This window comes from Notamacropus eugenii, chromosome 2 (genome assembly GCF_028372415.1).
Source record: "Notamacropus eugenii isolate mMacEug1 chromosome 2, mMacEug1.pri_v2, whole genome shotgun sequence".
Taxonomy (NCBI): domain Eukaryota; kingdom Metazoa; phylum Chordata; class Mammalia; order Diprotodontia; family Macropodidae; genus Notamacropus; species Notamacropus eugenii.
This window is the reverse complement of record NC_092873.1, coordinates 225,788,467-225,803,168: the sequence shown is the minus strand read 5'-3', so window position 1 is coordinate 225,803,168 and position 14,702 is coordinate 225,788,467. Positions and strand designations below refer to the sequence as shown.

General features: G+C 35.9%; 1 protein-coding gene across 2 annotated transcripts in view; it reads left to right on the top strand.

Annotated features, from left to right (window-relative positions):
• Positions 1-14,028, top strand: part of TXLNB (taxilin beta) — an 85,639-nt gene extending 71,611 nt beyond the window's left edge. The window contains exons 10-12 of one of the 2 annotated variants that reach the window (XR_011974566.1): positions 252-455; positions 2,784-2,919; positions 13,921-14,028. Coding sequence is in view for 1 of the 2 variants with exons in the window: in XM_072643468.1 (XP_072499569.1) it covers positions 252-1,043 (792 nt within the window). In the remaining variant the exon portion in view is untranslated. Of the gene's footprint in view, positions 1-251; positions 1,428-2,783; positions 2,920-13,920 lie in introns of those variants that run through there. The other variant, XM_072643468.1, reaches the window with a different exon arrangement.
• Positions 14,029-14,702: the final 674 nt, after the last annotated feature.

Sequence of the window (14,702 nt, the reverse complement as noted above, 5' to 3'; positions counted from 1 at the left end):
CTGCTTCAAGATTTCAGAATGAAGTTTCTTCATCCCTTTCTTTCCTAAAAAAAGCAGCAGACTGGTTGGGTTTCCAGCAGAGCTGGATGTGTGTTGCCAGAAAAAAAAAAAAGTAATCTTGCCCAGATTTCAAGTCTATTTCCATTCTTTGAACTATCTTTGAAGGTAACATTTTGTTTGTTTCAAGAGATAATCCTCAGTTTTTCTTTCCATCCTGTTGTTGTCATTTTTCTTTTTTTCTAAAATCACAGAAAGCAGTGAGGACTAAAGAATACGAGTGCTTTGTGATGAAAATTGGAAGGCTAGAGAACCTCTGTAGAGCTCTGCATGAAGAGAGGAATGAGCTGTACAAAAAAATTAAAGAAGCCAAAATCCCAGAAAAAGAAGAAAATGAGATCACTTCAGAAGAAGAGCCTGAAACAAATGCCCCAGATGATGAAATAGCTGATGCACAGGTAGCCAATACTGATGAAAACGCGCTGAAGAATCTAGCAACAGCTTTCATGGTAACCCATCATGTAGAGGTTCCTAATGACCAATCCTGTGAAAACACAGAATTGGAGATGCATGGTCCTCAAGCTTGCAGCCCAGGGAGTTCCCTAGCCCAACCAAATCTTCCATTAAAGTCTGAGGAATGTGAAGAGGCCACACCTCCATCAAAGACTGACAATCAGTCCCTCAAAGCAGTTTCTCAAACTCTGTCCTTAGAGCCTACCACAAGGAGCAATAGTCACCCCTTCCAAGCACCAGAAGAAGCAGACAGTCAATCCTTCCCACCAACTGAAAAGGCTCCAAGTCAGCCCCCACAAATTATAGCAAATGTTGATGGTCCACCCCCACAACCAACCCAAGAGTCTAATGGTCAGACCTTACAGCCTACCGCAAGTGATCAGTGTCCACTTGTGCTACCTGTTTGTGAGCCCAACAGTCAGCCCCCACCACCTGCAGCAGAGGGCCAAAGGCAAACTTCACAGTGTCCAGTACAGGCTTCCAATGTGGCACTGATGCCTAAGCCTGACACCAATGTGGAGGAAGTCGATTAAAGGCTACTTTCTGACTGACTTCTGTGAAGTTTCATTTTGACTTCTACTGCTTGATTTCCTTAATAGACATAAAAGGGTGGAAATGATAGGGAAGGTGTCAGGTAAAAGTTAATTAATTTAAATGGTCTTCAAATGTTTGTGCTGTACACTTGCAGTTTAATGCCATTTAAAACTAATCAAAGATTTGAAGCTTTTCTAGGCAATAAGGGTTAATGATTTGGTATTCCCTAAAGGCAGCAAAATATGGCAAAATGATACCAGCTTACTCTTGAAATGAATTTGATTTGATTTTTAAATTAACAATAGAATTTTGTTAAAGAAACTTCACTTAACTATAATGCAGTTTGTTTCTCTGAATCATTATAATGAACACTATCAATAGTATTGGTGGTTTCAGTACTTTTTTTAAAGAGTTGGTCATTATGGCAACAGAGCACACATTTCAAAAATAGTTGGTCACACATCTTTCAATATGTTATTTGTCAACCTCTCCCTGGCACTTTCCCTCCTAACTAACCCACACAACACTTACGTTCTGGTAAAAAAAAAATTAAAATTTTGCATTAAGCACTACAAATAAATCATATCTTCTGTCAGTTTTCACCAGAAAAAGACTCTAAACATGGGCTTTCATGTTTTTATAGCACTAGAGAAAATGCGACTAAACCACAGGTGCATCAGTAAGATGCAATTCATTGAACCAAAAATCAGAGTGAAATCAAAGCATTTGTTAACAACAGTACTCCTATGACAGTGAAGACTGGGGATCCAAATAACTTTCAGTCTTCTAGTGGTACAACAGGCAACTTAAATCTTTCTTTGCCAAATTCCACACAGAACAATACAATCTCACAATTAGACGACATTTCAAAGGTCCTTTAGTACAACTCACATCTGATGTATGAATCCCTGCTGTGATATCTTGACAAATAGACATCCAGTCTCCAATTGAAGACCTTCAAAAATGGAGAATTCATCAAATTAGCCCATTTTACTTTTGAACAGCTCTGGAAATGGGCAAGTTTTCCTTACGTGGAGGTAAAATTTGTCTCCTATTGACTTTCATCTACTGACCCTACTTTTGCCCTTTGAGGCCAAGCAAAAAAAAAATGTAATCCCTTTTTCATATGATAACCCTTTAAATGCTTGAGGGCTACTATTATTATGTCCCCTCAATCATTTCTTTTTTGGGGATAAATAGCTCTACTTCATGTAAGCTGTTTTGGTTGGCATAGTTTTGAGTCTTCTCAGTTACAATATTGCTTTTCTGAAGTAGTTTGTCAATGTCCTTTATAAAATCTACCATGAAGAACACAATACACAATCCCAGAAATGGGCTGACATAGTGGACTACAATGAAATTAACCTTCTTCCTTTTGAATACAGTACTTTTCTTAATTTGGCATTGTCTGAATGTCATATCTTACTAATGACCTATGTTGAGCTTTTATTCTACCAAAATCCCCTTATCCTTCCATGTGAATTGTCATGTAGTCCAACGATAAGTTTTAAAAGATGACCTTGCAATTTTAAATATTGTAAACAGTGGCCAAATTCTAGTCAACATTTTTATAGAGTCTGATCTCAGAGAGAGATGCTGGATATCAAAAAAAAAAATCTATCCAAAGAGTTTAGCAAATACAAATATATATTAGGAAGAATCTCTGTTTTTTTCGTGGAAACGTGAATTGCTGTCATTTTTCTCACACTAATGGCTACCATCTGTATGGTTAAATCAAGGGCAAGCAATAAAGACTTGGGTCACTTCAGTGTAGCCTGGGAAGAGGTACTGAGGAAAAGAGATGACTTGGTGTGCTGGGAAATTTAGTGAGAACTCATCATAAAAGCAAAGAGTCAAGCAACACACTGTCAGCAGGTAATAAATTGCTACTTTCATTTTCCAGAGTTATAGAGGGTATATAAACTAAAGTAGTCATCAGACCCACTAAACTAAGGTGTGGGCAATCACTCGCATAGCAGCCTTCTCACCGCCATCAGCTTTCTGTCTTATAGCTGTGGCCTCTCTCATGGGGTGTCAAGATACTGCCTTGCTGCACATGCAAGATTGAAGTAAGAAAAGGAATTTCAGAGATGGGAACATGGGCAGATCTTGCTCTTTTCTGCTACATTGTTTCAAATCTTCTGCTGTAATCAGAAGGCATATTTTGATTCTTCTACTCCCTTGGTCTAACCTCATTTATGTCAATTACATTCTTCTTCATAGGCATCCAAATCTCCTTTATAACATTACCTGTCCTCCACTTTCCCCTCAAAACAGGGAGGTAAGAGAAAGATAAAACAAGGGATAAAGTTGCTGCTTGGGATAAATGTTACAGTGATAATATATGATGGAGAGAAAGCAGAATTACTCAAGTCTTCTTTTGTATCTGTTTTCTCTACCAAGAAAAATTATCTTCAAACTGTACAACTTAGAATAGTTAAGAGGAAACACCAAAGGTAAGTTCAAAGGGAAAGCCCAAAGCAAATGAAGAGGCAATTAAAGAGCACCTAGTAGCCTTCAAGAGAGCACTGGATGATATTACTATTGATCTGGAAACCATTGAATGATTGGTCCCAAAGAATGGGAATAAACAGTTCAGTGTCAACTTGGAAACAAGCCTCCAGGGGAATGTCCCAGAGATTCCTCTTTGGTCCTATTATGTTCAATATTCTTATCAATAACTTTGATTAAGAAATAGATGGTATACTTCCCAAATTTATGGATGACATGAAATTTGGAAGTATAACTAACACATTGAACAGTAGATACAGGATTTAAAAAGCTATTGATAGGTTAGAATGATGGGTTAAGCTTATAACATGACATTTAATAAAAATAACCATAAAGTTCTATATTTGAGACCAAAAAAATCAATGACTAAGAATGAGGCAGATGTGACTAGACTATAGTTCATATGAATAACATTTGAACTACAAGCTCAATGTGCAATCAATGGTATGATACGGCACTACCAAAAAATGATGCAACTTTAAGCTGTTCAGAATAAAAGAGATTACATTCCCTCTATGTTCTGCTCTTATCATACCAGATCATGGGCAGTATTCAGTTCTGTGGGATATATTTTAGGAAAAACATTAATAATCTGAGACTTATTTCCCTTATTTGTAAAATGGAAGACTTGAACCAGATAACTTCTAAGGTTTCTTCCAGCCCTCCCTAAATATACTATTCTATAACCATACTTTGTTGGTGTATATCTAGAGGAAAATAGCTATAAAGAAGAGACCTGAAAACTATGCCACATAATTATCATTTGACTAAATTAAGGATATTTACCCTAATTTCAATATGTGGAACTGTGGATGTAGGGAAGGGTGACAGTCACCTTCTAGTATTTGAAAGAAGAATTAGACTTGTTTTATTTGAACCCAGAGGGCAAAATTAAGAGTAATGAGCACAAGTTTTAAACAGCAAATTTTAACTCAAGGTAAAGAAAAACTTTCTAACAATGAGGATACTCCAAAAATGAAATAGCCTTCCTCAACAGTTAGTGTATTCTCCATGAAGCCAATACTCAGAGACTGCATGACCAAAAGATATATAGATACACAGATATAGATATATAGATATAGATATATATGCTTCTTGCTAAATTCCATCCTTTGCAGCAGGAAATTAGACTGAGCTCTCATCACAATAACATTAAGTGAAAACTATTTTTATTCTAAACTGGCTATTCATACAGAGCTTTAGTAAAGGAGAAGAATCTGTGCCAAGCCATAGAGCCTCTCCCCCAAGGAATTCTCTCCTTGCCAAAAAAACAATAGAAAATATAGGGTCATGTCCAAAATTCTTGGAGAAAGGGGTAAGAATCCAGGAGAAAAGCCAGGAGGCTAGGTTTCATGTAAACCAAATAAAACTTTGGAACCTCTTTATTTCATTGTCACCAGCTGTTTTGTTTAGGACCAGAATAGTTCATGATTTAAAAAAAAATAAGATTCACTAACCCCACCTAAAGGATACTCACATATGTTTGTTGGAGGTGGAGGAAGGGAGGGAGAGACTGGATTCTCTTCCATTAACCCAGTAAATAGCCATTCATCCTAAGTGATTAGATGCAATGTCAATTCAATTCAACAAGCATTTTTAAGTACCTATCATGTTTAAGGCATTATGATAGGTGCTGGGGATACAAAGAGAAAAAAGAAGCAGTTCCTGGTCTCAAAGAGCTTATGTGTACATGGCAGCAATCTTCAGGATTGATAAACTCTGTATAAAATGTGTCCTAAATTAACAATGAAGATACTGATTGATATAAGTGCTATACTGAAAAACAATCAGGGAAAATCATGTTACTATTTGGGAATAGTTGTGTTTTGAGGGTTTAAGTTGTTATGACAACAATAGAGTCACCAGCCAGATTCAAAATATTACTGCCAACTTAGGGATTTTGATTGTTCCAATAACTCAGAGCAGAGTATTCAATTTAACAGTTCAGGAGGAGTTCCAACAGTTTATGGACTCAGAATTCCCAAATACTGGAGGAAATTACATAAACATGATAAAGTCATAATCTAAGTGAAGAGGAGAAGAAAGGAAGTCAAAATCCAGACAATGGAATATTACCACTCCAAAAGTTCATTTGACGTCATCCAAGAGGGATTTGTCAATTTAAAGTTTTATCAACCCATTATTTCATTAACATCTAGGTACTAGGCAAGAGTTTCAAATAATGTAAGTTCCTTGGTATTTGCAAAGCATGATATGCTCTTTGGAAGGATTATTTTCATATTCAAAGCATGTTTTCTTACAGTTGTTTGTGTTGGAGTTTGGTCTTGATAATTATAACAATAACTCTCAAGAGCTGAAAGAAGGAATTTAAATTCTTTTATAAAGTTCATTAATTATGTCTACAGACACCAAGTCTATGTTGGAGTAGAAATGCAGCTGTTGGAGTTTTCTAAATTAAATTACTATAATTTATGTATCTATTAAAAGTTAATCCTTTCCCTGATTTTTTTTACTTTGGTGGTTATAGTTCCTTTCTATATCTTTTTCTGTGTTTCATGTTTGACACTAAAACATAGCTAATACATATTCCATTTGACATCAGTTGTGGACTGATTGCTTTCCTTAGAGGAGAATTGTATTTATACAATATTTTCAGAACATGATACTTGAAAGGTGTATATATGTATGTGTGTGTGCATATGTTCATGTGTTTATGCATAAAAAGTAAAACTCCTGGCCCAAGAACTTATTCCCAGGGGAATATAGTTCAAGCATCTAGGCTTTGATGATTAGCTCAATTTCTTTTGGCTCCACAAAATTAAGAGAATGGGACTGAGTAGAATAAAACAAATTCCTCACTGGGCCTTAGGATTTTCCTGATTCTGAGAATGAGATGGGAAGGAAGATGATGAACATTGCTAAAGAATCCTCTTCTCACTTCTTGTGATTCCTCTCTGCTAATAACTTGATGAATGCTATCGTCCAGAACCTCTTCTAACCATTCTGAAGCCTAGACCAAGATAGAGCAAATTCTCAGAATAGATTAGATACATCATTCAAGCATTTACTATACTATGTGCTAGGCACTTTGCAAAAAGTTAGTAATACAAGCAAAAAGAAAGATAGTCCCTGCCCTCAAAGAGTTTATATTCTAGTGAAGAAAGACTACATATGAAAGGGACCTGTAAAAAAATGAGTAGCCCTGAGACTGGGGCTAAATTAGATTAGAAGTGAGTATAGCTGGTATAGGTACTTCCCCAAATGGAGGGCCCATGGAGGCCACTGGAGTGGATATGTTACCAGCCATCAGTAAAAAGCCTGCTGGGGTAGAAGTAGAAAAGTCAGAGTTGTTGGAGAGTGAACTAGATTAGAAGTTATAAATAAACTTCTAGCAACAAATTTAATTGAGGAGAAATGGGTTAGAAGCGCTCTGACCTAGGGACAAAAAGTCGTGTGGATAGAGACCTTGGGGTCCCATCAGGTTGCTACTAGTGAGATCACTCAAGGGATGGACTAAGGAAGAACTGTGGATCCTGGGGAGCCATCACACAAAGTTGGGGGAGAAAACATACCCTCTTGCAACTTCCTATTTTAAATAATTATTTTTGTTAAGTGCTAAGCTTAGTTATTTCTGCCTCTAAATTTCAGTACCCTGGAACAAATCTTTGCTGTTCTGCCCCACCTATGCTTCTATTTGTATCACTAAATACAAGTCACCAATTTTTTTTTCTGGACTTAGAAGGTCCTTACAACAAAACTTCTCCAGGAAGAGGAAGAGATAGGTATATCCCAAGAACCACATAATGTTAGCGCTAGTAAGGACCTTCTAGATTGTCTTGTCCAACTTCCTCATTTCATGGGAAACTGAGGCCTAAAGAGGCAGAGTGAGTTGCTTAAGATCACATAGCTAGTAAAAGACAGGGATTCAAATACAATTATCTTGACTTCAAATCCAGGAATCTGTCTATCCCTTAAAAGAACCTCTTTATTCAGAGTTGGAAGAAGGAAGAGACCATATCACCATATAGGCAAGTGCTCTCTCTCTGTCTCTGTCTCAGTCTCTCAGTTTCTCTCTGTCTCTATCTCTCTCCTCTTCCTTTCTTGCCACCCTTCCTCTCTCTCCCTCCTTCCCTTTCACTTTTTCTCTGTCTGTCTGTCTCTTCTCATAAATTGACTACCCTTGGCTCCACATTATTGTCAGAGCACTATTCCTAGCACACTTCCTACTCCATGGCAAAAACTGAAAAGTAGAGCATTCCTCCACTAATGCCATTCACAAACCATCCATAACTGTGTGTCATGTGAGACTCTTGTCAATGTGCTCCCATAAGTTCACCACAGTGGGTTCATTCAACACAATGGGAACTTTCATTGTCTTTTCTCCATTTTTCAAAGACATCAATGGACCATGAAAGCTGATGGACCACACAGGCGTCATTCTCATCACATGGCCAATGCATCTTGTGTTTTGATTGTATGTTTATTTGGTGACATCCTTTACCATGAATCTGCTTCACAGTTTCTTATTGTGTATATGGCATTCTGCAAATATCCATCATAGGCCTATCTACTGTTCTCTAAATAATGCTTATTTTAAGTTCTTCTTAGATACTAGCATTGCATGACTTGTAGTCAGATTAAGGGACTAAAACAATGGGTCTTGTTTTAGGGAAAAATTGGGGGTCTTTAGAAGAGCTTCGCAGTTTCCCAAAGTCAATCTATCCCTCTCCCTACCTAGTATTTAATTAATTTAGATGGTTGTCCATTTGTAGTATCTGTCTGAGATATAGATACATATGTATGGCTATTTAGCCATCTCTCTCTCTCATAAATATATATATGTGTGTGTATATATATATATATATATATATATATACATATGTATATATATGAGAGAGAGGTCAGTATGTATGTGGGTATGGATTGGTTATTATCTGATATATATCTTGTATACACACACACACACACACACACACACTGATGCAAAAACTTTATTTGTATTTCCTCCCTACCTTGAGAAGACAATTGTTTCATTATAAGAATATGGAAAGAAAGTTAATACCCATATCTTTAACTCTAGGCTGTTTTTTGAACCATATTATAGAGAGATAAAGATTTATAGTTAGCATAAAGAAGTAACCTTTTGAAAAATGAAATCTTTTTCAAAAATATTTCCAGACCATGGAAAGAGCAACAATGGCATGCAAGTAAGAAAAAATATGTAGACCAAGAGCAGCTTTACCGTACACCTTCTCCTTGAATAGAAAATTAAATGTCATATTTAGGTTGAAATAAATTTCAGTGTTAAGGGCCAATTGAAAGTGCTAAAAAAATTTCTAGAGCTTCTCAAATTAATCACTTTGATATTTGGGTAGATCTGTGGCACTGCCTCCACAAGTTATTCAACCCTTGTGTCTCAAGCTATCATCTTATAGTTCTCCTTCTGTTCACAGGCAGGCTCTATGAAAAGCTGTCTTCATTCATTGATTCTACTTCCTCACCTCCCACTCAAGTTTTAACCCTGTTCAATATGCCATTTAGCCCCACCACTTGACTGAAACTATTCTTTCCCAGGTTCTCAGCAAACTTTTAGTTGCTAAATTTTATGGCCTTGTCTCAGTTATTATCTTTCCCTATCCTTCTCTAACTTTTGACACTGCTGACCAATTCAATTTAATTCAATCAATATTTATTAGGTGATTAACATTTAAAAGACTCTGGGGAAACAAAACACAAAATACAAGTAGTCCCTGACCTCAAAGTGTTGCTGTAAATTCCATATATGCTGTAAATTCCCATATATCCCCATGGGCCTCTGAAACTCAACAACATCCAAAACAGAATTCATTTTATTTTCCTCCCATCCCACCCAACCCAACCCAACCCTCCTCTAAACTTTTCTATTGCCATTTTAAAAATATTTTATTTTTTTCCAATTACATGTAAAAAATTATATATATGTATATACACACACACATACACACACACACACACACACACATATATATAAATTTTGAGTTACAAGTCCTCTTCCTCCTTTTTCTCCACTTTTCCCCTCTGATGGATAAAGCAAGAATTTAGTATAGTTATACATGTATGTCATGTAAAACATTTCCATATTAGTCATATTGTGAAAGAAAACACAGGCCCAAACAACAACAAACCAATAAAATAAAGTTAAAAAAAATAATATCCATCTGCATTCAGACTCCAACAGTTCTTCCTCTGGAGCTGAATAGCATTTTTCATCATAAGTCCTTTGGAATTGTGTTAAATCATTGTATTGCTGAGAATAGTAATCATCTTATAATATTTCTATTACTGTGTACAATGTTCTCCTGGTTCTGCCCACTTCACTTTGCATCAGTTCATATGAGTCTTTTCAGGTTTTTCTGAAAGCATACTGCTCATCACTTCTTATAACACAATAGTATTCCATCACAATCATATGCCACAGTTTGTTCAATCATTCCTCAATTGATGGGTATCCCCTAAATTTCCAATTCTTTGGTGCAATAAAAAGAGCTGCTACAAATATGTTTGTACAAATGGGTTCTTTTCCTTTTTAAATTTTTGTGATACAGAGCTAGTAGTGATATTACTGGATCAAAGGAAATGTAAAATTTTATATGCTTTGGACATAATTCCAAATTGCTCTCCAGAACAGTTGGATTACTTTACAAATCTACCAACAGTGAGTGCATTAGTATCTCAATTTTCCCACATCCACTCCATCATTTGTAATTTTCCTTTTCTGTCATATTAGCCAATCTGATAGGTGTGAGGTAGCCTTAGAATCTTATAATATGTATTTCTTTGATCAATTTAATTTGTATTTCTCTGATCAGTAGTGATGTAGAGCATTTTTCAAATTGCTATAGATAGCTTTGATTTATATTTATCTGCATACATGATGTATCTCTGATAGATGTAGTTTTCCTGAGTACATCTTTGTGTTCTCAATACTTAGCATAGTGCCATGCACATAGTAGGTGCTTAATAAATGTCTTTTGAGTTGGTCAGATAATAACTAATCCATAACTTCTTATCCTAGAGATTTTTGTTCATGTCCTCCCATAAAAGGATTATAGAGGATCTATTAAACATACTGGAAACTTTTCTTTGAGTATTTTAATATTTCATGAATGCCATTGTAACAATAGGTTGTTATCTCTCCTTTCAACACATAACTAACACATATCCTTTTCCAGTTTTCATGTTCTTGATAATGTTTTATACCTCTTCTCACATTTAAGTTGTTGCTGATAAGATGGTGAAACACACTTATATCTACTATGAATCTTTTCTTTCAACTTTGGGTGAAATGAAATTTTGATTTGCTTAAAATAATGATTCACAGCCCAATAGCCTCCCTGGGAGAATGCTGATACTTAAAAAAAAAGGTGAACTCGATATGGCAAGTAGCTTGGGATTCTTGAAAAGGGCTGCTCAATTTCCCAAATGCAAAGCAACTCACATTCCTCTTCTTATTTAATTCAAAGGTCAATTCATTGTCCTGCTACAATGTCCAAGACAACATCTGTAGATGGATTAACTAAATGGTTGCCCATGCATCTATATGACATGACCTGAGCAATATGCAGTTTTCATCCACTTAGGATTTTCCCATATGGTTATATAGTTGATCTCTTTTGAAAGATCACATAGAATTGAGTGAGGAAGTGCTATAGCACTCTAGCACTTGACACAATCAGTAGATTTAATGTAAACAGGAGCATCTAGAGACTTTAGAAATTTATGGGAAATAACTTCCATTAATACAGCATGTAGGAATCATAGATTTAGAGCTGGAAGTGATCTTAGAAACGATCGTGCAACCCTTGCCCCCATTTAAAGATGAAGAAAATCTTTACAATTTATGAATGTCACAGATTTAGAGCTGAAAGAAATTTTAGAGGCTACCTAGTCCAATCCTCTCATTTTACAGATGAGGAGGCTGAGGCCTAGAGAGATTGAATGACTTGCCCAAGGTCACACAGAAAGTATACAGCAGGGCTAGGATATGAATTCATGTCCTCTGATTCCAAACCCAGCACACTTTCCCCCCTACTCTGGTTTCTTATTAGCAAGCAATAAAGCTGAGATTTGAACCAGGTTCTCCAACTACAAAATCAACAACCTGTTCACTTCATGACACTCTTTCATGCCACTGGCAAACACCATGTGTAAACATGTGTTTCCCTTTTTTATTCCTTTCTTGATATTGATAAGAGAATGACAACAAAATTGTCTCTTTGGTTGCATCTATCAGGGAATCTTGCAAGTCTTTTAAAAATTTATTTTCTTTTATTCTGAAACTAACAAACATCATAAACATTTGAAAATATAAAGAACATAGAGAGATTATAAGTGAAACTGCAAATCTATATTATGTACAGCTTATTTTTTAAGCATTTTATAAATTCAACACTTTAGTTCCAAAGCTGTTCTACTTGTCTCTATCTTCCTCTAAACTTCTTTATGTTTTCTTCTGTGCATTTTAAAAATGTTTCACTGATGCTCTTTTCTACCTTTTCTTTTGGGCAACACTATTGATAATCCTCTCTTTTCACTCCCCAACAATATAAAACCTTCTTTTATGAAAAATAGGCATAGTAAAGCCAAAAAAATTCATATGTTGGCCATGTCTGAAACATATCTCATTTTATATCACTAGTCCACTTCTCTGTCAGAAAGTAGAAAACATGCTTCATCATCATCTGTCTTCAGGAGTCAGGATTGATCATTGAATTGAATTTTTCTTTACAGTGGCATAGTTATTGTATAAACTCATGTAGGATCTTAGCATATTGTTGAAGATCTTTTTGGGAAGGGAACTGTATTTTGTTTCATCAAGTGCTTTTTCTACAGTCAACTAAGATCTTATATTTTTCTCTAAAACAATTAGGTGATAAGAATTATAGATTTCAGCCTATAAGGGAGATCATCTAGTCCAACCCAAGTCATTTGCAAAAATTTACCTATTCCACACCTCAAAGAGATCAAAGAAAGAGGAAAAAGACCCATAAGTACAAAAATATTTACAGCAATTCCTTTCAAAGTAGTAAAAAATGAAAAGTAAGGGGGCAACTGCCTATTGGAGAATGACTGAACAAATCATGGTCTATGAATATAATGAAATATTATTATACCATAATAAATGATAAAATAATGAAATGGAGGTTTCAGGAAAGACTGGGAAGACCTAGATGAATTGATTCAGAGTGAAGCAAGAAGAACCAGGAGAATAATTTATACAATATAAATACCATAAACACAAATATCTTTTAAAGACTTAAATATTCTGATCAATGCAAATTATTAAACATGATTCTAGAGATAAGGCATGCATGCTACATCAGGACAGGTGGTAGACTCAAGATGCACAATGAGACATATACGGTTTGGACATAGCCAATGTGGGAATTTGTTTTACTTGATTATGCATATTTGTTACATGTGTTTTAGCATCTTGTGTTTGTTTTTTCAATGGAGGGAAATAAAGAGGGAAGGGGAAAAAATATATGGTACCAAAACAAAAATTGAACAAAAAGCCTGCCTGTTCTTATCACATTTTCATTAAGGCTAACTTTTATGTATGCTTAGACTGCTCTCATATTTTACAGATGGGAAGTAGGCATATGGGTCATTAGCTCCTAATGTCTTCTCAATTGCTTTTATTTAGCTAATAATACAATCTGTGATCTTTTGCATTTTTTTTTTAAAAATCTTCTCTTTGACAGAGGTGGAAAATCAATCCCTGAATGCTCTTAAAATTGTGTAGCCTGAAGCATGAATTTTTTCTTTGTACATTTGATCAGGTCAAGTCATTCTTTCCAGTTTCATCATCTTATGTTAATTCTGCTTCTCTATAGTGGGCTTTGATGTGTCAGGGTCTAAATATGGTGATTCCAGTGTCATCAGTATAAGTACAGAATAATGTAGTTCCCTTTCACATTGGTCATACAGTGCTTTCAGTTTCACCTATAAATTATCTCAGGATGACCTCATTTTGCTGGATCTCAGGGCAAGCTTTCTGCAAGCTTGTATTCCCTTCCACTATTTTTCATCGTTTTGTGAGACGATATTGTTTGTAATCAAACATCATTCTCCTCCATAGTGTTTTGCAAATCACCTTTTTTAGACTGAGTGCTACCCTGGCCTGTGATGTCTCTCAATTTGGCAAGAATCAGTCCATCAAAAGACTGGTGATTACCTTACAGAAGAAATATATCTCCCTGTATGTTGGTACTCTGGAGGCAAATTTCCATTTGCCCTTGCTAGATATAGTTTTGAATACAGGGTAGCCATTAATTATTAGCAAGAATTACAACTCCCTCTCCCTGGTTTATTGGTGAGGCCAGGAGATAAATATTCATAAGTCCTTTTCCTTCCCTCTTCTAGATGTTTTTGGAAGAAGTCTTGGGTAATTTGAATAATTCTGTCAACATGTCCAGGGAGAGATAAGGAAGAATGGAAATATGATGAAGAATAAAGTGGGTACTCCTCTGAGTCCCTAGTCTGACATAAACAGAAGACATACTGTCTGGGTGGTCAAGTGAGAAAATACTAATAGACTCTTACATGAAAAACACAGGAGACAAAAACTGTGAAGGGCAAGGGGAAACTGTAACAATTGTTCCTTGGAGGAAGCATGGTATAGTAGAAATAGTGCTGGATTTGGATTTGGAGTCAGATGATATGTTTTCAAATCCTGACTACTACTTATTAGATCATCCTGGACTAGTCACTTAACCTCTCTGGCCCTCAGTTTCCTTATCAGTAAAAGAAACACGTTGGGCTAGTTAGCTTCTAAGGTCTCTTCCAGTTCTCAATCTATGGTCCTATGATCTATGAGGTCTTCTTGATAGACCTATTGTGTTTGAGGTCTAGGGCTGTGAGAACTAGATTACAAAAGTAGACTTCAAGTCAATAAGCCAACAACCATTCCTGTGTTCTAGGTACTGTGCTAAGTGCAGGGAATATCAATACAAGTAAAAAACAACACAGTCTCTGTGCTTACATTTTACAACAGGCTTACATTTTAACAGAGAAACACATAAAAAAGAAGCTGAAAAGGAGATAGGTATGGGAGAAGGTACTCTTAAGGAGGCATACTGAAAAAAGGAGTCCAGAGAGTCAGGATTGGAGAGATATGAAGGGGCCAACCTGATTGATTTGGGCAC